The sequence below is a fragment of the Balaenoptera acutorostrata genome, chromosome 13 (assembly GCF_949987535.1).
Source record: "Balaenoptera acutorostrata chromosome 13, mBalAcu1.1, whole genome shotgun sequence".
Lineage (NCBI taxonomy): Eukaryota > Metazoa > Chordata > Mammalia > Artiodactyla > Balaenopteridae > Balaenoptera > Balaenoptera acutorostrata.
In genome coordinates this window covers 40,833,800-40,860,843 of record NC_080076.1, presented here as the reverse complement: position 1 = coordinate 40,860,843, position 27,044 = coordinate 40,833,800, and the positions used below count along the sequence as shown (strand labels likewise).

The following is a 27,044-nucleotide window of genomic DNA, read 5'->3' as shown; positions in this document are numbered from 1 at the left end:
ACATACTCTATAAGTGTTTATTCTTTTGAAATGTATTAAAATTTATTTTATGACTCAACATATGATTTATCTTGGTCAATATTCCATGTATACTTTTAAATATTTATATTCTGCTATTGAGTATAATGTTCTGTACATGTCAATTAAATCAAATTGACGAGTAGTGTTGTTCAGATCTTATGTAGCCTACTAAATTTTTTTTTTAACAGTTTGACAGTTTCTTTTTTTTTTTAATTAATTAATTAATTTATTTATGGCTGTGTTGGGTCTTCGTTTCTGTGCGAGGGCTTTCTCTAGTTGTGGCAAGCGGGGGCCACTCTTCATCACGGTGCACGGGCCTCTCCCTATCGCGGCCTCTCTTGTTGCGGAGCACAAGCTCCAGACGCGCAGGCTCAGTAATTGTGGCTCACGGGCCTAGTTGCTCCGCAGCATGTGGGATCTTCCCAGACCAGGGCTCGAACCCATGTCCCCTGCATTGGCAGGCAGATTCTCAACCACTGCGCCACCAGGGAAGCCCGAGCCTACTAAATTTTTTGTCATTTTTTTCCTATCATTTGATAACGAGATGTTAAAATCTCCAAATACGATTGTGCATTACTCTACTTCTTCCTTTACCCTTATGAGTTTTGCTATGTGTATTTTGAAACTGTTTTAGATGCAAATATATTTGGGGCTGTTATGTATGTTTGATGATTTGCCCCTTTAATCATGATAAAATATTTTAATCATGATGAAATATATCTTTTTATCTCTGGTTCTACTCCTTTTCTTAACATCTACTTTATTTGACATTATATAATCACTCTAGCCTTCCATGTGTACTGTTTGCTTGGCTTATCGCCTTCCATCCTCTATGTCAACCGATTTATTCTTTTACATGTAAAGTATGACTCCTTAGCATTGACATATATACACTCAAATGTAAAATAGATAGCTAGTGGGAAGCAGCTGCATAACACAGGGAGATCAGTTCAGTGCTTTGTGACCATCTAGAGGGGTGGGATAGGGAAGGTGGGAGGGAGATGCAAGAGGGAGGGGATATGGGGATATGTGTATACATATAGCTGATTCACTTTGTTATACAACAGAAACTAACACAACACTGTAAAGCAATTATACTCCAATAAACATGTTAAAAAAATAAAAATAAAGTATGACTCTTGTAAACAACATATGGCTTGGGTTTTGCATTTTTCTCTAGCCTGACAATCTCCCTTCCATTTGATTTGAGTGTTTAATTCACTTTAATTTATTATTGATACTGTTGGATTTAGGTCTAACATTTTGCTTTTCTTTTTTCCTTCCTGCTACTCATATCTATTCTTTGTTCCTGTTTCTCCTTTTCTATTTTTATTGGGAGGGGAAAGGGAGAATAATAATTTTTTTTCAATTTTTTAAAAATTCCTCTAATATTTTATTAGCTATACCTCTTTGCATTTCCCTTAGTGATTTCTGTAGGGATTATAATATGCTTTCCTAACTTATTAAAGTCTATATAATACTAACATTGTGTCATTTTATGTAGACTGTAAGAACTTTTATACTGTATAGGTATATTCTCCATTCTTTGTGATATTATTGTCATATACATTACAGCTAAGTGCATTATAAATCCCATGCTTTAAACATTCATATATCTTTTAGTGACATTAAGAGAAGAATAAGAACATACAGAGTTTTATATTTATTCACATATGTACTATTTCTGATGCTCTTCATTTCTTAGATCCAGGTTTCCATCTAATATCATTTTCTTTCAACCCAAAAAACATACTATTTCTTGTAGTGCAGGTCTGCTAACAACAAATTTTCCCTGTTTTTGTTTATCTGAAAATGTCGTTTCTCCTTCCTTATTTTGAAGGATATTTTCATGCGATGCAGAATTCTAGGATGACACTTTGGGTTTGTTTTGTTTTGTTTTTTTCCTTTTAGCACTTTAAGGATATTGTTCTATCTTCTAGCTTTCATTGTTCTTATGAGAAGTTAACTGTTAAAATCATTATTTTTTATGTAATTGACATTTCATCTGGTTGTTTGCGAGGTTGTCTTTATCTTTGGTTTTCAACAGTTTGTGATCTGTGGGTCAAAGTTTTTCATCAAATTTGGAAATATTCTGCCATTATTTCTTTAACATATATTTTTTCAAATATTTTTTCTACCCCATTCTCAGTCTCTTCTCCTTCTGCAACTTCAGTTATGTTTGTTAGGCAGCTTAATATTGTCTCTAAAATCTCTGGGACTCATCATTTTTCTTCAATCTTTTTTTCCCTATGTTCTTCAAATTGGGTAATTTCTGTTGATTCTTCCATAAAATTCACTTACTCTTTAACCTCTCATCTCCATTTTCTAATTTTTATTTCAGTCACTGTAATTCCCAGCCAGAGAGTTTCTATCTCTTTCTGCTGAGGCTGCCTGTCTTTTCACTCATTAAAACCATGTTCTCCTTTATGTCCATCAATATATTTATAATAGCTGGTTTAAGTAAAGTCTTTATCTGCTAGGTCCAACATTTGGGGCATCTTTTGGTTGATTTTAATTGACTGATATTTTTCTTAACTATGGATCACATATTTTTTTCTTTTTGTATCTGACAGTTTATATTGTACTCTGGGTATTATGGATGATACATATAGAGATGCGGATTTTATTATCATTCTCTAAAGAATGTTGATTTTTCCTCTTCTCAGCAATTCACTCACCTCCTAGTCACCTTGAACTTGGATAGGTTTGGTTATATACTTTGTAAGGACAGATGTCTGGAAAGCCTGAGGTGTTTCCCAAGCCCCTCTAAATTGGTAAGAATCAATCTCCAAACTTTTTTGTCCCTGTGCATTTTGTTATAGCTTGATTTTAGGCTTTGTTAGAGCTTTACAGTAAGCCTTTATCCAGGATATGGACTTTCTAGTGTCTCAGTGGACATTAACAATATCTTCCATTCTGGGCCAGAACTCCAGTTTCTCCCAGCATTGCCCAATTTGTATTATTTCTGTATTTATATTCTGCTTTCATCATTGTAGCAACCAATGTTTGTTAAGTCTTGCAATGAAAAAGAAAGCAAGCAATAGAGAAAATCTGTAAAGCTAAAAGTTGACTTTTTGAAAATGTAAATAAAATCAATAAGCCTTTTCAAGATGATCCACCTATTATTGAGAGGAAAACAAATTATCAGTATCAGGAATGAAAAAGAAGATATCACCATAGACTCTAGCAATATTTTTAAAGTAATTAAAGAATATTATGAATAATTTTTGTAAGCACATTTGATAACTTAAATGGTATAAATTCCTTGAACTTGATGATATACCAAAATTGATACCAGAAAAGTAGAAAATCTGAATAGCCCTCTGTTAAACAAATTTAATTTCTAATTAAGAAATGTCCCATAAATAAAACTACAATCACAATCCCATAAGACTTCACTTATGAATTCTACCAAACATCTAAAGAAGAAATATCAATCTTACACAAATTCTTTCAAAGACTAGAGCAGGGTTTTTCAGCCTTGGTACTCTTGACATTTTGGACCAGATAATAGTTTGGGGTGAGTTTGTAGGGTGGTGGTGGTCTGTCCTGTACATTGCAGGATGTTTATCAACATCCCTGTCTTTTTACCCATTAGCACCCCCCACAACTGTGACAATCAAAAACCCTCCAGACATTGCTAAATGTCCCCTGTGTGGCAAAATCCTCTTCTTCTACCCCACTTGAGAACCACTGGACTAGAGGAAGAAAGAACTTTTCCCAACTCCTTTTATGACACCTAAACCAGGTAAAAGCGTGAGAAGAAAAGAAATGACAGACTAATCTTCCTCATGAACATAAATGCAAAACAAAAAAGTTCCTTAACAAAATATTAGCAAATTAAGTCCTGGAATATATAAAAATATATATAATCCAGCTTGACTAAATAGAGTTTATCCCAGGAATTCAGAGTTGGCTTAACATTTGAAGATCAATCAGTGTGATTTGCCATATTAACATAGTAAGGAAGAAAAACACCATTTCAAACAGATGCAAAAAACTTCCAATGCTCATTTTTTAAAAATGACTTCTTATCAAACTAGAAATCAGATACAGCGTATAGATAAAGATACATCTCTTTAATGATGAACACTCTTAGGAACAAGGTAAGGATGTTCACTCTTACCACTTCTATTCAGCATTGTACTAGAAGTCCTAGCTGATGTGACTGGGCATGAAGAATATTAGAAATAAATCAGTGAAACTGTCTTTATTGTTAAATAACATGACTGTCTACATAGAAAAATCCTAAGGAAACTACCCCAAAACTGCTAGAATTATTGAGTGAATTTAACGCAATCACAGAATTCAAGTTCAATGTATAAAAATCAAATTTATTTTCATATGATAGCTATATATTAGCTATTGATCAATGGAACAGAATAGAGTCCAGAAATAGACCCACACAGTCATATGTTTGACTGCTTTTTGACAAAGGTATGAAGCATTCTGTGGAAAAAGGAAAGTCTTTTAAATAAATAATGCCGGATATACTGGATGTAGATATGAAAAAAATTAACCTTGAACCCAGCCTCACATCATACCCCAAATTTATTTGATCATGGGGTTAGAGCTTGATCCACAGAGGAGGGCAGCTTGGCACTGAATGTCAGAGCTTGTGCAGGGTGGGGAGTGCTTTCATCCTGGTGATTGTATTGGTGTAGGGTGTTGGAGCTTGAACAGAATGAGGATGTTATCCATGTAGAGGTCAGCCATACATGGGGTCTTGAGAGCCTGAGATATGAGGAGGGCTTTCTCACAGCAGAGGTAGCCCACTCAGAGCTTAGTGGGGAGAGTGCCTCTACAGAGGTATGTTGGCAGAAACACCCGGAGCAATGTGGTGGTGACTGACAGGGGAGGGAGGGGAAGGGATCGTGGCAGTGGTGATGGAATACTGTTTTCATACAAAATGACTAAGTAAGTAATTGTATTAAGGAAAATGATAGCCAAGTTTTTTCACTGTTACAGAATGGAGTTACATATATGGAAAGGTAGAAAACTAAAATGAACCCTGTTGGTTTGGAATTGAAGATATTAGTGTAAACTCATGATTTTCAATATATTTACCTAGATATATAAATAAACATATGTGTATATACATACATACATGCATATAGTCTCTTGCTCTGTGAGAACTTAGGAACAGTGATAATCCAATTCCGTTAGCTCTTTTTTTTTTTTTTTTTAACTAAAAGATACTAGATCTCCTTGAAGAAATGGCTGATTCCATGACTGAGCCAGAAACTGGATGATATAGCAATTGTTTAGACATGGCATGACTAGCACCCAAATTTGGCCACTGGAAAAAGGAAGGAAAGATTTAATACATGTTTCCCCATCCTAGATTTTATAGTCTTCTAAATCGAGGATGTGTTCCCCTTCATTTTTTGTTAAGTGACTCATGCCAAAATTTGAGTAATTTGTATTGATTTTTCTCTCTTGTACTTTCATTCTCTTAAAAGTCTACCTTTCCTTCCCTAACACCCCTTTCCCTCCTACTGCCCCCAGGATTTCCTAAAGGTGCCTTACCAAACACCTGTTTCATAGAAAATAAACTCTTTCCATCCTCAACCTTTTCACACACACAAAATATTTTCATTCTTGGCCATAAGTTAGTGATTTTCAGCACTGACTGGACATTGGGATTACCTGTGGAGCTTTAAAAAAAGGACAAGAGAGGGTGAGAGAGGGAGGCACATAATGCGGCTCACTCCAGGTGGATTCATTCCATTTCTAAGAATGGGTAGGACAGCCCATCGCTCTTTTAAAATTTTTCCCACATAATTTTAATGTATAGCAGGCTGTGAATCACTGCCTAAATTTGGCACCTTTTCTGAGAATGCTACTATCCAGGCCATTCTTTCTGTCACATTTGGCAAACAACAGAGACAGTAGTGCCAGCATTTCCTGTTCTTCTCATTCCAACATCTCAAACTTTTAAGTAGTTTACTCTCTAGTGAACCTCCTTGTTTATGTGAACCTCAGGATACCTGGTCTTACAGTCCATCCTTCCTTTTCTTTGTTTTCCATTGTGATCTCACTAGGAATTTGACATCCACTCAGTCACTTCCTCCCCCACGTCTCCTAACCGCATTCTGTGAGATTCCAGTATTCACGTTGTTGATCTCTCTGTTGCCGTAGTAAAGAGATTTGTCTTCCGTGGTTCACTTATTTTCTTTAGCTGTATTGTCCCTGGCCACATCCGGAGCTTGCTTGCCCCTGCTGTTGTTCCATCACAGAAATCGCTGACTGGTACCCCCTTTATAGTTCACCTCTTTCACTTGAGTCTGTTCATGTTCTCATTTCTCATATAGACTATACCAAGTGTTTTGTTTGTTTTTCTTGTTTTGTTTTATCTTTGTTTTACCTTAAAGAGACATCTAAATCCTTCATTTCTCCCCTTTTTTTGCCAGTCTTTCAGGCCCCTCTTTGTCTCACTTTCTTCCCCATGTACATTCTGGACCAAATGGTCGACCTAAACTATTCCCTTATTAGTATACAAATTTCCCTTGACCTCTAGTCTGCTGCACCCTACACAAAAAATCCTAACCCTGGATCAAGCTCTCAGGCTGCTTTCTCTGCTTTTACATCTGTGCACCTGAGCCCAGATACAAATTTATGATTTCTAATTCTATTATAGCCCTAAACGTTGCAGGACAGTCTTGTTTTTGTTCTTGGTCATTTTTACCTTGAATTCCCTAAATACCTTCTCTAAATCATCACTTTTCTCAATACCCATTTCTTTCACCTACAGGAATGAATTTACCTCCTCCTTCACCAACGAAATTGAAAGTAAAGCACATGCTCTCTCAAGTCAGTCAGCCAACGAGCAAAAAGCTGCAGGGTTATTGATCCAATTGCTCTCTTGAAATATCTTTCCAGATGTTTCATAGGCACCTCAAGCTACATTTAATCCCCCCCCCGCCACCTTCTCTATATTGCTTATCCACCCAAATTCTGCTACTCGTTCTCAACTCACTCCTCTCCCTCACTTTTCACATTCAAACGCGTATCAAATTCTGCCAATTTTAAATCCTAAGTATATTTAAAAAGTTGTCTCCTTCCCATTCCTACCACTGCTTCTCTATTTAGACCCTCATCATCTCTCATCACAGCTATTTCAGCAGCCTTCCCACTCATCCAATCCATTCTCTAAATTGTGCCAGGGCAATTTTTCATAAATTCAAATTGTATCATGTCATTTTTCTCCCTAGAGCCCTTCAATGACTTTGCTTTTCAGAAAAATAAAGTTCAAGCCCCTTGACATGGAAAACCAGACCTTTCATGTTCTGACCCAGCCCATCTGTCTTGCTTCACCTTCCACTTCTCCGCATCCAATACCCCAAACTTAATACTATAACAGTTAACAGTGTACCAAACTATTTAACTTGCCCAAAATATATGCTGAAGTTTTACTAGTTAGTATATTTGCTAACACTCTTCTCTTCAGCCTTCCATCCTACTATCCTTCCTTATCCCCTGCTTATCCACTAAGACTTAGTTTGAAAGCTTCAGGAATTTCCCTTCAGTTATTCAAATAGAGTTAGATGCCCTGCCTTTGTGATCCCTTAAACACCACGCATATTCCTGAATCATAACTTGTATCATATCATATTTAAAAAAATCTGTTTCCATGTCTGTCTCTGCCATTAAAATCACTTGGAGAGCAGGAACCAGGTCTTGCTGGTTTGTATACCTAGCACCTAGCACATAACAAGTCCTCAGTAAATATTTGTTTTTCCCTATTTGCCCGCCCCAGCCCCTTCATACATATGAGTATGTCCTCAATAAATATCTAATGAATATATAAATGAATGATTGATTTGGCAATTTATTGAACAGGAATAAGGAAAGCAGAATTTGAGACAGCTGAAGTTTTTCATCTGAGTAACAGGGAGGATGGTGATACATTAAATGAGAATGGAAACAGGTAAAGGAACAGGTTTCAAGATAAAGATTATTCATTGCTTTAGCGTGAGTTGGTTTTGGGAGGTAGGACAAGGCATCTCTTCACAGCTTTTCAACAGATACTTGAAGAGGTCAGCAGTTTTGGAGAACATTGTGGGCTAGATGAATCTATTTAGAAATCATAATTGAAGATACAGTGGTGTGACAGGGATCACTAAGAAAGTGCTAAGGGAGGAAGAGAAGAAGGACAAGGGCAGAATCATCAGGAATGTCTGCATTTAGGGAGAGGGAAGTACAAGAGCTCCCAATAAAAGAATAGGAGCAGCAGCCTCCTAAAACTAGAAAACCAATCAAGATATATGTCATGAACTCCAAGGGAAATAAGTTTTAAGGAAGGAGTCAGTTGCTGTGAATTAGTCTTATAACAAGCAGGATGGTTGAAAGAGAAAACGCCACTAGATTTGTTCTTTAAAAAATAGTTTTAGTAGGCATGTCTGTTAAAATTATTGTTTTCTAGAAGTTTGGCAAAGAAGGGAAGGATAGAAGATGGTAACATAAAGGAGATGGTGAAATTTTTTGTTTTATAATTACAAAAGTACGTGCCTATTGGAAGAAATTTAAACATTCAGAAGTATATAAATTAAATTATAAAAATGTTTCCCTCAGTAACTGTTCTACTTTTTTGATTTGTTATTTATCCATCCAGAACTTAAAAAATATTTTTTGTATATTTTTGTTTTTACAAAAATGAGATATTATATATTCTATTATTGCAAATTGCCCTTTTTTTACTTAATAGTATGTGATGAAGTTTATTCACAGTAGTATAGAGAACTACCTCATTCTTTTTTTCTCTGTTTTCATTTATTTTATTTATTTATTTTATAAATGATGATAGTATGATTTTATTTATTTATTTATTTTTAATATATTTATTTATTTATCTTTGGCTGCATTGGGTCTTCATTGCTCTGCACCAGCTTTCTCTAGTTGCGGCAAGTGGGGACTCCTCCGCGTTGCGATGCGCGGGCTTTTCCTTGCGGTGGCTTCTCTTGTTGCAGACCACAGGCTCTAGGCACCCGGGCTTCAGTAGTTGTGGCACACGGGCTCAGTAGTTGTGGCTCATGGGCTCTAGAGTGCACGCTCAGTAGTTGTGGTGCATAGGCTTAGTTGCTCCGCGGCATGTGGGATCTTCCCGGACCAGGGTTCAAACCCATGTCCCCTACATTGGCAGGTGGATTCTTAACCACTACACCACCAGGGAAGTCCCTATTTATTTTTTTAAATTAAGGTACAGTTTATTTACAATATTGTATTAGTTTCAGGTGTATGAAACAGTGATTCAGAATTTGTATAGATTATGTTCCATTTATAGTTATTATAAAACAGACTATATTCCCTGTGCTGTACAATATATACTTGTAGCTTACTTATTTTATACATAGTAATTTGTACCTCTTAATCCCGTACCCCTATCCTGCCCCTGTCCTCTTTCCTCTCCCCACTGGTGACCACTAGTTGTTCTCTCTATCTGTGAATCTGTTTCTATTTTGTTATAGTCATTCATTTGTTTTATTTTTTAGGTTCCACATATAAGTGATAGCATATAGTATTTGTCTTTCCCTGTCTGACTTATTTCACTAAGCATAATACCCTCCAGGTCCATCCATGTTGTTGTAAATGGCAAAATTTCATTCTTTTTTTATGACTGAGTAGTGTTCCATTGTATATATATACCACATCTTCTTTATCCATCATCTGTTGATGGACACTTAGGTTGCTTCTATAGCTTGGCTACTGTAAATTATGCTGCTATGACCAATGGGGTGCATGCATCTTTTCAAATTAGTGTTTTTGTTTTCTTCAGATGTATACCCAAGAGTGAAATTGCTAGATCATATGTTGGTTCTATTTTTAGCTTTTTGAGGAGTCTCTATATTGTTTTTCGTAGAGGCTGCACCAATTTACATTCCCACCAACAGTATACAAGGGTTTCCTTTTCTTCACATCCTTAACAACATTTGTTGTTTGTTGTCTTTTTTGTGGTAGCCATTCTGACAGGTATGAGGTGATATCTCATCATAGTTTTGACTTGCATTCCTCTGATGATTAGTGATGTCTTTTCATGTGCCTGTTGACCATCTGTATATCTTCTTTGGAAAAATGTCTATTCAGATCTTCTGCCCATTTTTTTTAATTGGGTTTTTTGATGTTAAGTTGTATGAGCTGTTTATATATTTTGACTGTTAACCCCTTATTAGTCATGTCATTTGCAAATATTTTCTCCCATTCAGTGGGTTGTCTTTTCATTTTTTCAGTGGTTTCCTTTGCTGTGCAAAAGCTTTTAAGTTTAATTAGGTCCCATTCATTTATTCTTGCTTTTATTTCCTTTGCCTTAAGAAACGGATCCAAAACAAATATTGCTATGATTTATGTCAAAGAGTGTTCTGCCTATGTTTTCTTCTAGGAGTTTTATTGCTTCCAGTCTTACATTTAGGTCTTTAATCCATTTTGGATTTATTTTTGTATGTAGTATGAGAAAATTTTCTAATTCCACTGTTGTTTATGTAATTCTATAGGGTAACTTCTTAAAAGTGAAATTGTAGGAGGTTAGGTGCACTTTTATTTTGTAGTGACAAATCACTCACAGAAGGGTTATCCCAATTTGCAGTTTCCCTAGTACTATATTAAAACCCTCCTGTCCCCACACTCTCACTGACACTGAGTATTATTATACTTTTCCACTTAAGGGATAGTTTTGGGATTTAGATTTAGGTTTTGATTTTTGATGGAAAGTCTGGTCTTATTTGTAATCCTAGGAGAGAATTCATTTGAGAGGAGGAGCTTGTAAGCTATAAGAAAAGGAGATGATTGGCAGGCCATTGTCACAGAGGGAAGGGGCCAAAATGGTATCAAGAGTATGAGTAAAAGTTGTGATTTTCTTCTGAGATGTTAATAGAAGAATAGTAGATGGGTAAAGTTGGAAATAAATGCAAATGAAAGAAGAAAATTTTTTAAATAGTCATCTTTATTTCAGGGAAATTAGAACCCAGGTTCACAGGATGGGATTTGGAATAAAGGTACAGACAATCTTCTGTGTAAAATGGAAGGAACTATTCAGTATTGGGAGTGATCAACATTGGCTAGTATTGGGAGCTTGGCTGACCTGAGAATGTATGATTTGGGGGAACCCAGTAATCTTGGTCACATTAACTTTTCTGTAAGAACAAGTAGAGATGTAGTTGTTGGATTTGCCAGGGTTTGGGACTTCTGGGTTGAGGTAAACTTATCTTTCATTAACAGTAATATAGTTTTATTCTCCGTATTTTCCTGTCCCATGAGTAGAAGTTACATTAGCTAAGATATGCGTCCACTGGTAGGTCCACAAGGGAAAGTGATCCTTGGGTTCTGGTAAAAAAAATTTTAAGTGTATAAATTTAATACACTGCTTTATGCCCCTGTAAAGCCATACTGCTAATAGTTTGTTTCTTTTTACCACTCTGAACCTAAAACCATTTAATGTATTGGTTTTTATTAATAAATTATGATGTGAGCAAACATTACTAAAAATTCTGATCCACACAAAAGAAGCCCAGTGACTTTGATGGGTTTATGTGATTTGAATCCTGGTCAAGGGCCACCTAGGATTCATAATGGATCCAGTAATACTCCATCAACTTATTCTTGTCTAGAGATTGCCTCTGCTGCTGGGGAGTTTAAATATCCTAGTTTTTAGAATATTACTTTCTGAATAAATTATTTTTCTTCATTTTAATTTTCACCTTGTTTATGGTCATGGGGAAGACAAAACTAAAGTATCACGAGTCTATGGTGAACTTAAATTAGAAGGAAGGGGCTGGTAGAATAGTAAGGGATACACATCATCATAACATTTCTCTCTAAAAAATAAAATGTTATAAGTGGGATTGTGCTAATGGTGGGAACATAGTTCATTGGAGAGAAAAACATATACACGTGTGTTTATTTTCATTAAAATTTCTTTTACTCCATATTTGCCTTGTTGACTTTATAATGAAATTATGTGAGGACAGAGACCAATTCTCCCACAAGCACTATAATACCATTCCTCACATACCCTGACTACATAATAAATACTATAACAATTGAAAATGAGAAACACAAATGCATTTTGAAGCAAATTGGTGATATTTTAATCTTATGTTCATTTTTAGTACTCGGAAACATTTTAGTTATGCAAGCCTTGTTTTAGCATACTTTTTATTTTTACAGATACTCTGGTTCTTAGTCATACTCTATGGCTTTATTAGCAGTTTTAGGGTCTGAGTCTCATTTCCCCAACCCCAAATATAAACTTTTTGAGGATAAAAACCATTTCTTCTCCAAAACTGTTTTGGCAGAACACAAAATAGACCTTCAGTAAATTATTTAAACTATACATCAATAAAAGATAAGAAAAAGAAAGTTTCTATTGCCATGAATTGCATTTCAACTCATACTGAATGTATATGCCTTTGTGTGATCTATACCCCCTGCTGTGCTCTCTACAGCTCATAAATGTTTATTCTTTTCAGTTTATTGAAGTCAAAATATGATGGCTGGACGCTTGGAACATCATCATCCAGCAAAAATTACCAAGACTCTACTAACAATGGAGAGAATAGAAGGGAGAAGAAGACAGTTGGGTTTCAGTCACATATGGAAGATGATGCCCTGTGGACAGATCAAAAGAAAGATGCATATCAACCCCAAAGAGGTAAGCTCAGCATCTGTAGTAGCAAAACGGGAAGCTCTTGGGGGCAGGTGGTTGCTGATGGCTGCTAGCCATGAGCTCCAGATGATTTCCTATAACCCTGAACAAGAGTCAAATGTGTTACAAACTGACATGGGCCCGCAAGGCCAAAGGTAGCACGTCACCTAGATCAGTGAATTGCATCAACATTTCTCTTACAACACTCATATGAGAAACTGTCTAATGTGTCCCTCTTTTTGCAAACAGCAAACTGCAAGAATTATTAAGCAGTAAATGTGGTCATAGACATAAAATAATGCTTAAAGCAAATAAAGAGGACAAGAAATTGAACATAAATCTTTGCTGAGAAAGTAAACTCTAACAACTACAGTTAATCCTCGATTAACTGGAAATACAAGGAGGGTGGAGGAGAGGTCATTGCGGCTAAAACAGAACCTCATACGTCTTAAGCCTATATTGCCTAGCAGTCTTTGAAGTGCCTTCCTATTTTATATGTCGTAGATATTTTAAAAGAAATCAATTATAAATAACTATGTGAAAGGTTGAGTGAGGCAGTCAAATTTAATTGCATTTTCCAGTTGTTTCTGGAGTGACTTTTGGCTTAAATCTCTCCTGGAATCATTAAAGGAGGGACTCTGGGACAGAATGGAACAAGTCTGAGCTTCATCGGTCAGAAATGATGTACAGAAAACAAAGGGCCCAAAAGGTCTCAGAGCCCCCTTCTGCTCATGCCTCTTTCCCAGACATCTTTTGTTCCTGCTCACAACCATTAACCCTGATTTCCTCCTTGTTTACCTCTTGTTTTACTGGGCTAGCTAGCTAGCACTGCCCACTGCTAGTGTTAATCAACCAACTTTTCATAATCTCTCTAACCACTCTCACATTTATTTATTTGAGAATTGAGCAGTGCTTTATGAGATCTTACAGGTATACTACTCTCTGCCTTTCCTCATCAGCTGCCAACTTTGTCATGTTTTTTGGTTTTAATTATGATTAATCTAGAAATCGCTTAGTCCTCTCCCAGATAACTGAGAGATGATAATTAGTCCAAGCTTCAGAAGGGAGACTATCCACAATTTGAAACAAAAGCAAAGGTACATTTTGTTTGACATAGGGCAAAAGTTCTGCAGACCTCTGTTGTTTTAGGACAACTTAGAACAACTTTTGTCTTTTTAGACTTTGCTACCAGAAACAAAAATGAAATTGAGGAGACTTAGTATGTGAGATGGAATCTTCTCTACTTTCTCTATTAGTAGTCCTTCAGAGATGGGAAACTCTTACTTTTGGCTCCCTCTATTCTTAGTCATTGCACTTTGGAGAGTGGAGAACCAGTCAGAATTGGTGTGGTAGTTACACTGCAAGGCTCAACATAGTCTTCTATTAACTTGACAATAAATTTGTGTTGTGTGTCAGCACTAAAATAAAATAGCAAAATGAGAAAAATACAGTGTGATAGCAAAGGGACAAATAACTTGTGTTATTGGTTGAGACCACAGCAACATTAGAAAGCTGCAATTGAAAAGGCACTTTGAGAAAGGTATCATCAGGCCAGCCCTGGCCATGGTGGAGGTTAATCTCTCCCAAGCCCAGCTACAGAAGCCGGAAGTCTAGAAAGGGCTTTTTTCCAAAAAAAAAAAAAAAAAAAAAAAAATCAATTTCTAATTTGAAGCAAAATCATTTTTGACTAACAGGGGTTCAGAACCCATTACTTTTTGCTGTGTAGTCTGCTGACATTTCAGCACTTTCTGTTGTGCACAATGAATCCTGATAGTCATTTTATAATGTTACTATACCAATCAATTTAACCAAGAGAAAGCTGTTATAATTCTGCAGTTTTCAAGAACAGTTTTCACTCATGGTTTTATTTTTTTCATTAGTTTTTTTTTTTTTCTTTTCTTTTTTTGGGGGGGGAGGGTTGTAGCACTATAGTGAGAAAAATGGAAAAATTTTCATCTTTTAAAAAGAGTTTTGTTTCAAGGTATTCACAGCAACTATTAACTTTTTCTTCTACTCATAAGAAATGCTGTCTTGTATTTTTCTCTTCTTTTAATCTAGTATGGAGCCATTAGCAAAATTATGGTATACCTGATCACTGAGGAGCTAAAACTGCCCCTTTGAGCCATTCTGCCCGTTGCAGAGCTGGTGGTATACACAGATCACAGTACAGGGCAAAGTTATTGCATTGGCATTTGCTGTGGGAGACCAACTTTCCAAGGTGTGCTGTAGCGGGATTGGACCCCCTGTTTAGCATAAGGCAATGACCTGACACCAATTACCTAAGTTACACTGCTTGGTTTAGCATCTCCTTAATTGCTTTCCTCTCTTTAGCGTATCTGAGTTTTTAAATATATTATTCTTCTGTTTAATATCCTTTGTTACTTTTGTTGTCCTTTAATCATTAAGTACTACATAGGACATTTACTGCAGGACCATTAATCTTTATTATCAGTCTCTTTCTCCTTTACCTCTCCTATCTTCCTCACCATTCTGTCAACTTTATTAATACTAAACATGTATAAAAAACAAAACAGACCTGATTCTTGTCTCAAGAAATAACCTTGTGATTGCAAAAATATAAGTACAGTACAGTATTGTCAGAATTATGCTTAAAATATAAATTGTTTTTCAGTCATAGATGCTTGGAATGTTCTGTCTTAGTTGCTTTTATTGAGCTCTGTGGAACAAGGAGACATTACTTAGGAAAATCCAAACTTGAGTCAAGAACTTTTAAGCCAAAGGCATAAATCTAAAAATACCCAATCTTCATTCTTCTTTTTTCCTCCCTACACAGCAGTATTTTTATTCTCTCCTAGCTTGCCTAGAACCTCCCCTTCCTGAACAATCACTGACTCTCTTTTATAAGAGCCCTCGAATCTGGGAGAATATTTTTTCCTGTTATGCTGATGGGCTGGCAGAGGTTGTGAGGCCACTGAGCACGCATGTTCCAGAATTAATTAGGAAAATACTAACCCAATACTACAAAGCCCAATACTACATTTAGAGCTACCTCCTGTTTATTTCTCTGACATCGATCTCTGACTCCCCTTAACACTTTGAGAGGGCATGAGAGAGGCTGAACCTAGAATAAATTGGATTTACCTGATGGTATTGACCATGCCCTTCATTTTGTCTTTCGGGGTTTTTTAGGTTATATAATATACAGCAGCTGTCACTGGTTGAGACTCCCTGAGAGACTCCCAAACACATTTTTCTTTTACTGGAAATGAAGGAATAATGTGAAGTGAGAAATAATCTCTGAAGCTCCTAGTTGTTCCTCTAAGTGAGTCTGTGCTTGCAGTGATGTGAGAATCTTTGTAGCCCATGTTGGATTAATATTACAGTCCTGATTAAAGAAATAAGCAAGTAGGAGTATCTAAAGTACAGAAACCATTTCCATCTTGCCTCTAAGGAACATTTATTCATGTTTCTTTTATTATTAGCATTATCATTATTATTATATGTTTAATCATTAGAAAGGATACCACAATATATTACTTCTGGTTCCCAGTAGTCTGAGCTAAAAGATTTGTTAAAAATTGATACCTTTATCATTAGAACACAGAAGACAAGCATAGTATAGAGCTATGAATAAACCTAAACATGTAGATTAAATCGTCCTGCCCAGTCCCCTCAAAAAAAAAATTCAAACGCAAGAGACTAACATTCAGAGTTGAAGTTGCTATATATCGAATAGTAACTTGAACCAGAGGCTCTACATTTCCTATCCTCTGCAATAGAAGTATCTCAAAATACTATATAATTTACTTACTTACTATGTATGTTTTGTGTCTTCTCCCATGAGAATATAAGCACTCCTTATGTTCACTGTTGTTTCCCCATTTCCTTGAATGTTGCTTAATATGTGGTAGGTTCTCATAATGTATTTGTTTAATGAATTAATATATTACAGTTGACCCTTGAACAACTCAGGGTTGAACTGCCGAGTCCACTGACATGCGGAGTTTTTTCAGTAGTAAATACTGCAGTTCTAAACAGTCGTGATTGATTGAATCCACAGATGTGGAGGAACCGCCTATATGGAGGGCCAACTCTAAGTTACGCTCGCATTAACCCCCACGTTGTTCAAAGGTTGACTGTATATATGTTAATTTTTCTTTTTGTGTCCTTGCCCCATTTTCCCGCAACAAGGATCTAATCAATTAGACCTTTTGACCTCAGTCCCTGCAATGATTTAGTGGCTTAAGAAGTGTATGTGCTGGTCCCTTCAAAGTCCTAATGGTGATTGATTGGTAATGTCAAAGAAGGTCAGTAGAGTGGGGTCTTAAAAACATCACTGCTTAAGAGCCAAGAAAACTGTGGGGGTTTTTTCATTTTCTTTTATTCTAATTGAGGTTTAATTTATATACAATAAAATTGCACAGGACTTAATAGTACAGTTTGATAAGCCTTGACAATTGGATATACCTACATAATTAAGAAATAGTACATTTCCATTATTCATGAAAACTTCCTCACGTTCCTTTCCAGTCCTTCCCCGTGAGGCCTCTCTCCTTGGTTTGCAGATGGCTGCCTTCTCAGTGTGTCCTCACATGCCCTTTTTGCTGTGAATGTGCATCCTTGGTGTGTCTCCCTTTTCTTATAAGGACAAAGAGTCATGTTGGATTAGGGGCCACCCATATGACTTAATTTGACCTTAATTACCTCTTTAAAGGCCCTGTCTCCAAATACAGTCCCATTCTGAGCTGTACTGGGGGGGGGGGGGTGGGTTAGGACTTCTGCATATGAATTGCGGGGGGTGGAGGGGGACACCACAATTCAGTCCATAACAGTTACTCTCTTTCCAATCTTTTTATGCCTTTTATTTCTTCTTATTTCACTGTACTCTCTAGGACTTCTATTACAATGTAGAATAAAATGGTAAAAGTGGACTTCATGCCTTGTTCCCATTGTCATAGGGAAGGCAGACAGTCTTTCACCATTAAGTATGATTTTAGCTGTAGGCTTTTTGTAAATGCCCTTTATCAGGTTAAGAAAGTTCCCTCCTCATTTGCTGAGAGCCTTTGTCATAATGAGTGTTAAATTTCATCACATCTTTTTTTTCTGCACCTATTGAGATGATCATGTGTTTTCTTCCTTATTCTGTTAATTTGATGAATTACACTGATTGGGAGATATTGGTGTGTAATATCCTTTTTTTTGTAATGACCTTGTCAGATTTTGGTATCAGAGTTATACTAGTGTCATAAATGAGTCAGGAGCATGTCAGCAAAAATGGCAGAGTAGGGACTTCCAGGGGCTTGTCCCTTGCCAGAAACACTGAAAAACCTGGCACATACTGTCAGAACCAACATTATCAGAGCTCTGAAAGATGGTGAATGATTTATGGAAACCAAGCAAATGCTTAACCGGGAAAAAAGGCCACTGAAACATGGTAGGAGAACTTAATGAGGTTTTAATTTATCCTTGCCCTGCCCCCTTCCACAGTGTGGCAGCAGTCTTGTAGATGGCAGCCAAGTTCCAGGTGTGAGTACCTGGTCCCAGAGGAAGCAGACCTTATTCTCAAGGAGTTGTGTTTGTCTGTTTCAACCTGTCTGGATTTCCCAAAAGACTGATACAAGGAGACTGCCTTTGTTTTTCCTACCTCTGAACTTTTTCAGGACAGAGAAGCAGTTACATGTAGGACATTCCTTGAAAATACTGAAAGCCAAGTGAACACTGCCACCTGGGGTAAAAAATAACAGTTGAGACAAACAATAGACAACCAAAAGGCAACAAACCTAGATGAAATGGACACATTCCTAAAAATACACAAACTACCAAAACTGACTCAAGAAAAATAGAACATCTGAATAGACCTATAACAAGTAAAGAGATTAAATCAGTAATCAAAAAACTCCCAACAAGGCAAGCCGAGGACCAGATGGCTTCACTGGTGAATTCTACCAAATATTAAAGAAGAATTAACACAAATTTTTTTCAAACTCTTCCCAAAAAATAGAAGAGGAAGGAACACTTACTCAATCATTAAAATGAGGCCAGCATTAGTCTGATACCAGAGCCAAAGACATCACAAGAAAAGAAAACTACAGACCAAAATCCCTTGTGAATATAGATGAAAATATCCTCAACAAAATAATAACAAACTGAATGCAGCAACATATTAAAAGGATTATATATCATGACCAAATAGGATTTAGCCCAGGAATTCAAAGGTACTTCAACATATGAAAATCAATCAATACAATATACCATATTATAAAAATAAAAAATATGATCATCTTAACACAGAAAAAGCATTTGACAAAATTCAACACTCCATGATAGACACAATAATAAAATAGGAGTAGCAGGGACTTCTTCAACAAGATGAAGGGCATCTATGAAAAACCCACAGCTAATGTCATTTTCAATTGTGAAAGACTGCGAGTTTTTCCTCTAAGATCAGGAACAAGCCAAGTATTCCCACTTTTGCCAATTCTATTCAACATTTTACTGGAAGTTCTAGACAGAAAAATTAGGCAAGAAAAAGAAATAAAACATATTCAAGTTGGAAAGGAAGAAGTTAAACTGCATTAGCAGATGACATGATTTTATACATAGAAAATCCTAGAGAATGCAAAAAAAACCCAAAAACTACTACAGCTAATTGCACAAAAACTTTTAGAGCTAATAAATGAATTTAGCAAAGTTTCAGGAAAGAATTTAAAACAAAAATCCATTGTATTTCTATACACTAGTAATGAACTACTGAAAAGGAACAGGAAAACAATTCCATTTATAACAGAATCAAAACAATAAAATACCTAGCAATAAATTTAACTGAGTGCAAGACTTGTACACTGAACAGTACAAAACATTGCTGCATCAAATTAAAGAAGATGTAAATGGAAAGACATCCCACATTCATGGATGTGAAGACTTAATATTCTTAAGATGGCAGTACTCTGCAAATTGGCCTACAGATTCAGTGCAATTCCTATCAAAATCCCAACAACACTTTTTTGCAAAAATGGAAAAGCTGATCCTAAAACTCATAAAGAATTGCAGGGGTTCCCAATAGCTAACACAGTCTTGAAAAAGAAGAACAAAGTTGGAGGGTTCAAACTTCCTAACTTCAAAACTTACTACAAAGGTACAGTAATCAAAACAGTGTGGTACTGATATAAGGAGATAGCTAGAGATGGATAGATAGGTAGGTAGGTAGATAGATAGATAGTTGATACAATTGATTTTTGACAGGAGTGCCATGACAATTCAATAGGGAAGGAATAGTCTTTTCAACAAATGATGCTGGGACAACTGGCTATCCATATGTGAAAAAAATGAAGCTGGATCCTTCATTTGTATACTTCATGCCATATATAAAAATTAACTCAAAATGAATCAAAGACCTAAATATAAGAGCTAAAACTATAAAGCTCTTCAGAGAACACATAGGTATAGATCTTCGTGACCTTGGATTAGGCAGTGGTTTCTTAGATTTGACACCAAAAATACAAGCAACCAAAAGAAAAAATAGATTAATTTGATTTCATGAAAATTAAAAATTTTTGTGCCAAAGAACACCATCAAGAGAATGTAAAGATAGTCCACAGAGTGGGTTAAAAATTTGAAAATCTTGTATCTTATGTGGGTCTGGTATCCAGAATATATAAAGAACTATTACAACTCAAAAACAAAAAGACAACCCATTTAAAAACTGGGCAAAGTACATGAAAAGACATTTCTCTGAAGAAGATGTACAAATGGCCAACAAGCATGAAAAGATGTTCAACATCCCTAATCGTTAGGGAAATCCAAATCAAATAAGATACCCACTTTAACACCCACTATGATTGTTATAATTTTTAAAATGTAAAATAAGTTAGAGAGGATGCAGAGAAATCAGAACCCTCATACATTGCTGCTAGAACTTTAAAATTATGGAGCCATTGTGGAAAACACTTTGGTGATTCCTCAATACATTAAACATAGAATTAGCATATAACTCATCAATTCCACTCGTAAGTTTATACCCAAAGTAATTGACAAAATGCTTTCAAGCAAATCTTGTACACAAATGATCATAACAACTCTATTCATAATATCCAAAAGGTGGGAACAACGCAAATGTCCATGGACAGATGAATGTATAAACAAAATGCAATATATACATACAGTGGAGTATAATTTAACCATAAGAAGGAATAAACTTCTGATATATGCTACAATGTGGATGAACCTTGAAAACATTTTGCTAAGTGAAAGTAGCCAGATACAAAAGGCCATGTTGATGGAATCATGTTGTATGATTTTACTTATATGAAATATCCAGAATAGACAAAGGAGATTAGTGGTTCACAGGGGCTCAGGGAGAGGGGGAAAAGGAGAATGGCTACTTAAATGGTACAGGGTTTCCATTTAGAGTGATGAAAAAGTTATGGAACTAGAGCGTGGCAATGGTTGTACAACATTCATTATAATGCACCTAATACTAGTGAATTGTACACATTAAAATGGTTAAAATGGTAAATGTGTATTTCACCACAGTTTTCTTTTTTAATGAGTCAGGAAGTCTTTTTTTTCTCCTTTGTTTTCTAAAAGAGTTTGTGTAAGAAACTGTTGGCCCTGCCACAGCAGGTCAACAACGAGTAGGAAGGGAATGGAAGAGTACACGTGAAAGGCTTCAAGGTTTTTATAGGACAGGCCTGAAATGGCACACGTCATGTCCACTAGTTTTCCACCTGACCATACATAATTACAGGGAAGACTGGGGAATATAATCTAGCTGTGTACCCCGGAAGAAGGGAAGAGTGTGTTTTGGTGGATAACTAGCGGCCTCTGTCAGAGCAGCATTATTCACATTACCCCCAAACCAGAAATATTCCAAATGTCCATCAATCACAGAGTGGATAAAAAGTCATAAATGCATACAGTGGAATACTGTATAGCAAAGAACACAAACTGCAGCTACATGAATCATCAACACAGATCAATTTCACAGACATAATACTGAGCAAAAAAAGTCTCAAAAAGAATATATACAGTATATTTCTATTTGTATAAAGTTCAAAAGTGGCAAAACTAAATCACATTTTGGGATGCACACATAAGTGGTAAAACTATAGAGAAGAGAAAGGGAGTACTTATGAGAATAGTGGCTGGCTCTTGGATGTGAGAAGAGATTGTAATCGGGAATGGGTATTGGTGATGCTTCCAGGTTGTATGCTGCCAGTATTTTATTTCTTGATCTAGAGAGGGCTCACCCTGGTATTTTCTTTATCATTTATTCTTTAAACTAAACTGAATACTATAATATAGCTCAGCTATTTTAAAAATGCAAAATGAAACAACGGGTCAAGAAACAGAGTTTTCTTAAATGTTAACTCTAAGAAGTTCTCTTATCGTGAGATGTTGATTGATGGATGAGCAGACATACCCCCAGCTCTGTATAAATAGGACATGATCCATTATGTTCAATACCATCTGTGTATGCAAAAATATATGTGTGTGTTTATTTACATAAATATATTCACATATATTTACATATATATAAACATATGCATTTATACATGAGATTTATCTGCTTAGTGGATGATAGTCTTACCAGCACTTTTGTTTTTAAAATGTGTACATTGTCTTTGTGTGGGTGTGGTTGTGTGTGTGTGTGTGTGTGTGTGTGTATATAAATATAGAGAGATATGTCATTCTATGAATATGCATTAACTATGTAATTGTTGGTATACTTAATATTAAATCAAATTTTATAGAAGGAACAAATATAATTAAAAGCTGATATATAGCTTTCTGGAAACTTAATAAGGAATAGAGCTTATAGAATTAAGAAAAAGAAATAAACTTGCCCTATGCCTTAGAGCAATCATTCTGAACTTTTTGGGGTCCCTTTCAGAATATAATGAAAACTATGGTCTCTTTACCCAAAAAAATGAATGAGCATGTATACATACATTATTGTGCCTCATGAGGGATTCCTCATGATTCTACGTACTCTTGAAGTCCCTGCACTCTCTGTTAAAATTTCTTTTTAAAATTTTCCCCATCAGATATCAATTGTCTCAACCAAGTTTTTGACAGAAGTATCAAAACGGAAAAAAAAAAAAAAAGAAGAAGACTAATGTTCAGGTTTTCCGTGATAGTGACTAAAAAGATATTTATCTTCTTATCACTACCAGGCATTTCTTCTCCCCTCTCACCTCAGCCACAAATCCCTTCCAGTTGTTTCTCCTCCTATTACCTATTTTAATTTCCCCTTCTATCACCCAAGATGCCACCCAGCAGTTGTAGTCGTAGTGAACTGCTTTGCCTGCCTCCATTCTCTCTGTTCCACTCTATTCTAAATTCTGCCACAAGAATAATCTCTCCAAAGATCAGTTTGGGTTTTTTAAAATTTATTCATTTATTTGTTTGTTTGTTTAATTTTTATGTATTTATTTTTTAGGCCACACCATGTGGCATGCAGGATCTTAGTTCCCTGACCAGGGATCGAACCCGTGCCCCCTGCATTGGGAGCACAGAGTCTTAACCACTGGACCGCCAGGGAAGTCCCAGATTGGGTTTTGAAATTGTTGTTGCTGCTTCATTTTATTTTAGAGCTCAACTAACACAATGTTTAAGAGTTTGCAATTCAGAGTCAAATAGACCTTGACTGCATTCAAAGCCCAGCCTTGTTCCGACCATCCCCTATGTGATATTGGACACGCTGCTTGACCTTTTCACAGTTTCCACTTCCTTATCTGTAAATTGAGGACAATAATATAATTTATGGACTGCTATAAGGATTAATGAGATAATGCAGGTAAAGTGATGTAAAGTGATTAGCAAGCTAAAAGGACATAGTGATGCTCAATAAATATTTCCTGAATACATTAAACATTTAGCCTTAAGGTTTTTTAATTTAATGCTTTTGCTAATTCCATGCTCCTTATTCCTTTCTTTCAAAAGTTCACCTCCTGCATCAGATCTTCCCTAATCTTACAGCCAGATGTGATCTCTCCCACTTCTGAATTCCTCAGACTTTTCATATTGTTTTTTACAGCAGTATAGCATAATGGTGAAAACCCTGGGATCAGATTGGCTGGATATGAATGCTGGTCACTTATTAGCTTTGTGATCTTGGGCACGTCATTTAAGTCCCCTACAGCTTATTTTCCTTATCTGTAAATTATATATTAAGAAATAGTATCTATTTCTGGAAATGGCAAAACTATAAAGATAGAGCTGGAGGGTAATGGGAGCAGACCAAACAGGGAGAAGAGATTGACTACAAATGGGCATGAGGGAACTTTTTGAAGTGATGAAATATTCTAAAACTGGATTACAAAAATGAATAAGTAAAATCATGACAAAAATATTAAAAACTGGGTTGTGGCCATGCTTTCATAGCTGTATAAATTTACTACTATTTATCAAACTGTACACTTAAGAGGGGCAAATTTTATGGTATTCAAATTATACTTCAATAAAGCTATTTTTTTTAAAGAATGCATTGTATATGGAAAAGGCTTAGAACAGTACCAGGCACATACTAAGCATACTATATATGTTAGCTGTTATTATTACCTTATACTGCCTTGAGTTATTTATGATTCTTTACCAGATTGTTCAGAGTATCTCATTTCTTACTCTCACATCTTCCTTCCCCTCTCTATAAACTAAGCCTGAGTTTAATCCTAGCACCAACCCCTGTGAATCATTAGGTACTTGGTAAACATTTACTGACTGAATGCATTGTATGAACTAATGGAGTTTGTGTCCAGTATGAGAAAGTACTGGTTTAGGTTGAAGGTCCCACAGGTTTGTATATAAGAAGTCTGAATTGTACATTTGGATGACTGGTCTTTTATATCTCTACATGATAGAGAACAGTCAATATTGAGTATGGCTTTTGAATACCAAGGATCTTGGTGATTGTTTTGATGCTAATCTCTACAGATATAAGACTCTTGCCTTCTCCAGGCCTGATTTTCTCTGGTCACACTTAAACTCTGCCATTCCCAGAGTTAGCACATGGTATTCCTGGTCTGGTATTCCAGAGCCAAGGCTGATTTCAGGTCATTTAAATATTCACCCTTTTATCAAAGAAATAGTGACTCTTCCCAAATAACTTCTTTCAGCAGCCTGGGCAACAGTTTCCTAGGAACCAGAAGAAAATTGTGAATGAGATTTTTATAGTCTTCCAATAAAAAGACAGGAATGTTTTGTGTTATGTGGAAAATAATATTAAGAAGAAGCGGCGAGAAGGAGAAGATGGCGGAGTAGGAGGACATGGAATTCACCTCTTCCCACAGGGGCATCAAGAATACATCTACAAATGGAACAATTCTTACAGAGCACCTGCTGAACACTAGCAGAGGACCTCGGACACCTAAAAGGATAAGAAAAGATCCCCACCTAACCGGGTAGGATGAAAAAGAGAAAAGGAAAAAAAGAAGAGAGGAAGCAGGACGGGAGCTGCGCCCTGTGGGGGCTTCGGGAGGACCTGAAGGAGAGGAGAGGTTCCTGCACCCAGGGAACCCCCATTGCCAGTGGGGAGATCAGCTGAGACAGAAGGGGAGTATCAGGGGCCTGAAGGAGAGCACAGCAGCCAGTCTGTGGCAGGCAGGACAGAGTGAGACCTACACTGGTGGTCCATGACACAACCCTGCATGCCCCAGCCTGAGTTGTGTGTCTGCTGGTGTGGACGGGGGCTGGATGCTGGAACGTAGGGTTTGGAGAGCAGACCTGGGGAGAGGACTGCTGTGGGCTGTGTGGAGACAGCCTGAGGGGATGGGAGTGAGGAACTCCACATCTGGGAATGCTCCTGGAGGAAGCCCAGACCACCATGGAAGTGAAGTGCCATTGTTGAGTGACATGTGAAGGGCAGGGCCACCATGACAGCCTCTCTCCCCCCACTCTGGCCCCCGCCCCTAGAGGCACTAGGAGGGGTTCCTGCTGGAGTGGGTTCGCACATCCCCGTCAGTCGCCACCTCTGCCCCCTCCCACCAAAGCATGCCAGTGCACCCCCAGTCACCGCCTCCACCCCCTCTTGACTGGGCAGGGAGCAGACGCCTATGGATGGCCCACATGCAGAGGTGGGGCTGAAACCAAAGCTGAGCCCCAGGGGCTGTGCGACTAAGGAAGAAGAGCTGAAATCTCTCCTTTTACCTGAACAAACCACAGATTAAACCCCTGCAACTGGCTTGGTAAACTCAGCACCTGCGGAACATCTGAACAGACAACAAGTGCTCCTGCAACTGAGATGGGTCTGGCTTTAGCAGGTGTGGACTTTGTGGGCACGTACATGCGGAGGTTGGTCCAGGTCAGAGTCAGAGCTGCCCCCATAGCGCCCACAGTGGGTCCAGATCCAGGATTACCGCAATCTTGGGACATGACTTCAGTGTATCTATGTTGGTGGCCTGGTAAAAACAACGCCTGAGAGACACCAGGGCCAACTACCAGCATACCCACAGTTAAGATGGGGCTGAGAGCAGTGCCAATAACAGAGTAACTTGTGAGCTCACACAACAGGTGAAAGGTGACACAACATAGCATGCTCACAGGTGAACAGCTCCAGAGGAGGAATACTCAGTGCCTTTTCTCCCAGTGGGACTGCTCCAATCCCACCTACCTCGCATCACAGATCAGAAACACAGCTAAGAAACAAATCTGGGGTCTCTACTCCAACTAGGGAGCAGACCCCACCCCGACAACCACAGAGCAAAGGGGAGGCCCCACTCAATACCCAGGGCAGGCTCTAGTCACCACAACACCAGTCAAACCCCTATCAAGGGGATAACGTCCAGCATTCACTGAGGAAAGAGCGAGCAGACATCCATACTAAAAACAGCCCTTGCACCAAAAAAAAAAAAAATATATCTATATCTATATCTATATCTATATCTATATCTATATCTATATCTATATCTATATCTATATCTTAACCCATGCAGGCTACACAGGGACGTTCCCATATAAAAATAGCCCTCCAAGAGAGTCTAAGGGTCTGGGATTGGGAGGAAGAACCCCCAGAGCATTTAGCCTTGAAGGCCATTGGGGCTTGAGTGTAGGAGCTCCACAGGGCTGGGAGAAATGGAGACTCTACTCTTGGAGGGTACACACGAGGTGTCAAATGCACTGGGACCCAGCACAAAGCAGTACCTCCATAGGAGCCTGGCTAGACCTACCTAGGGGTCTTGGAGGGTCTTGTGGGGAGGCAGGGGTTGGCTGTAGCTCACATGGGGTCGAGGACACTAGTAGCAGGGGCCCCAGAGCATGAGCTCTCCCAGAGGTCCCCATTTCAGCACCAAGGCCTAGCCCCACCCAACAGCCTGCAGGTTCCAGTGCTGGAATGCCTCAGGCCGAACAACCAGCAAGACATGAACACAGCCCCACCCATCAGCAGACAGGCTGCCTAAAGTCATACTAAGCCTGCAGCCATCCCAAA

At 37.4% G+C, this 27,044-nt stretch overlaps 1 protein-coding gene across 4 annotated transcripts in view; it reads left to right on the top strand.

Annotated features, from left to right (window-relative positions):
- Positions 1-27,044, top strand: part of KIAA1328 (KIAA1328 ortholog) — a 374,054-nt gene that overhangs the window by 283,592 nt on the left and 63,418 nt on the right. For all 4 annotated transcript variants that reach the window (XM_057526538.1, XM_007180910.2, XM_057526537.1 and 1 more), the window contains one exon: positions 12,483-12,664. In XM_057526538.1, coding sequence (XP_057382521.1) covers positions 12,483-12,664 — 182 coding nt within the window. The remainder of the gene's footprint in view (positions 1-12,482; positions 12,665-27,044) is intronic.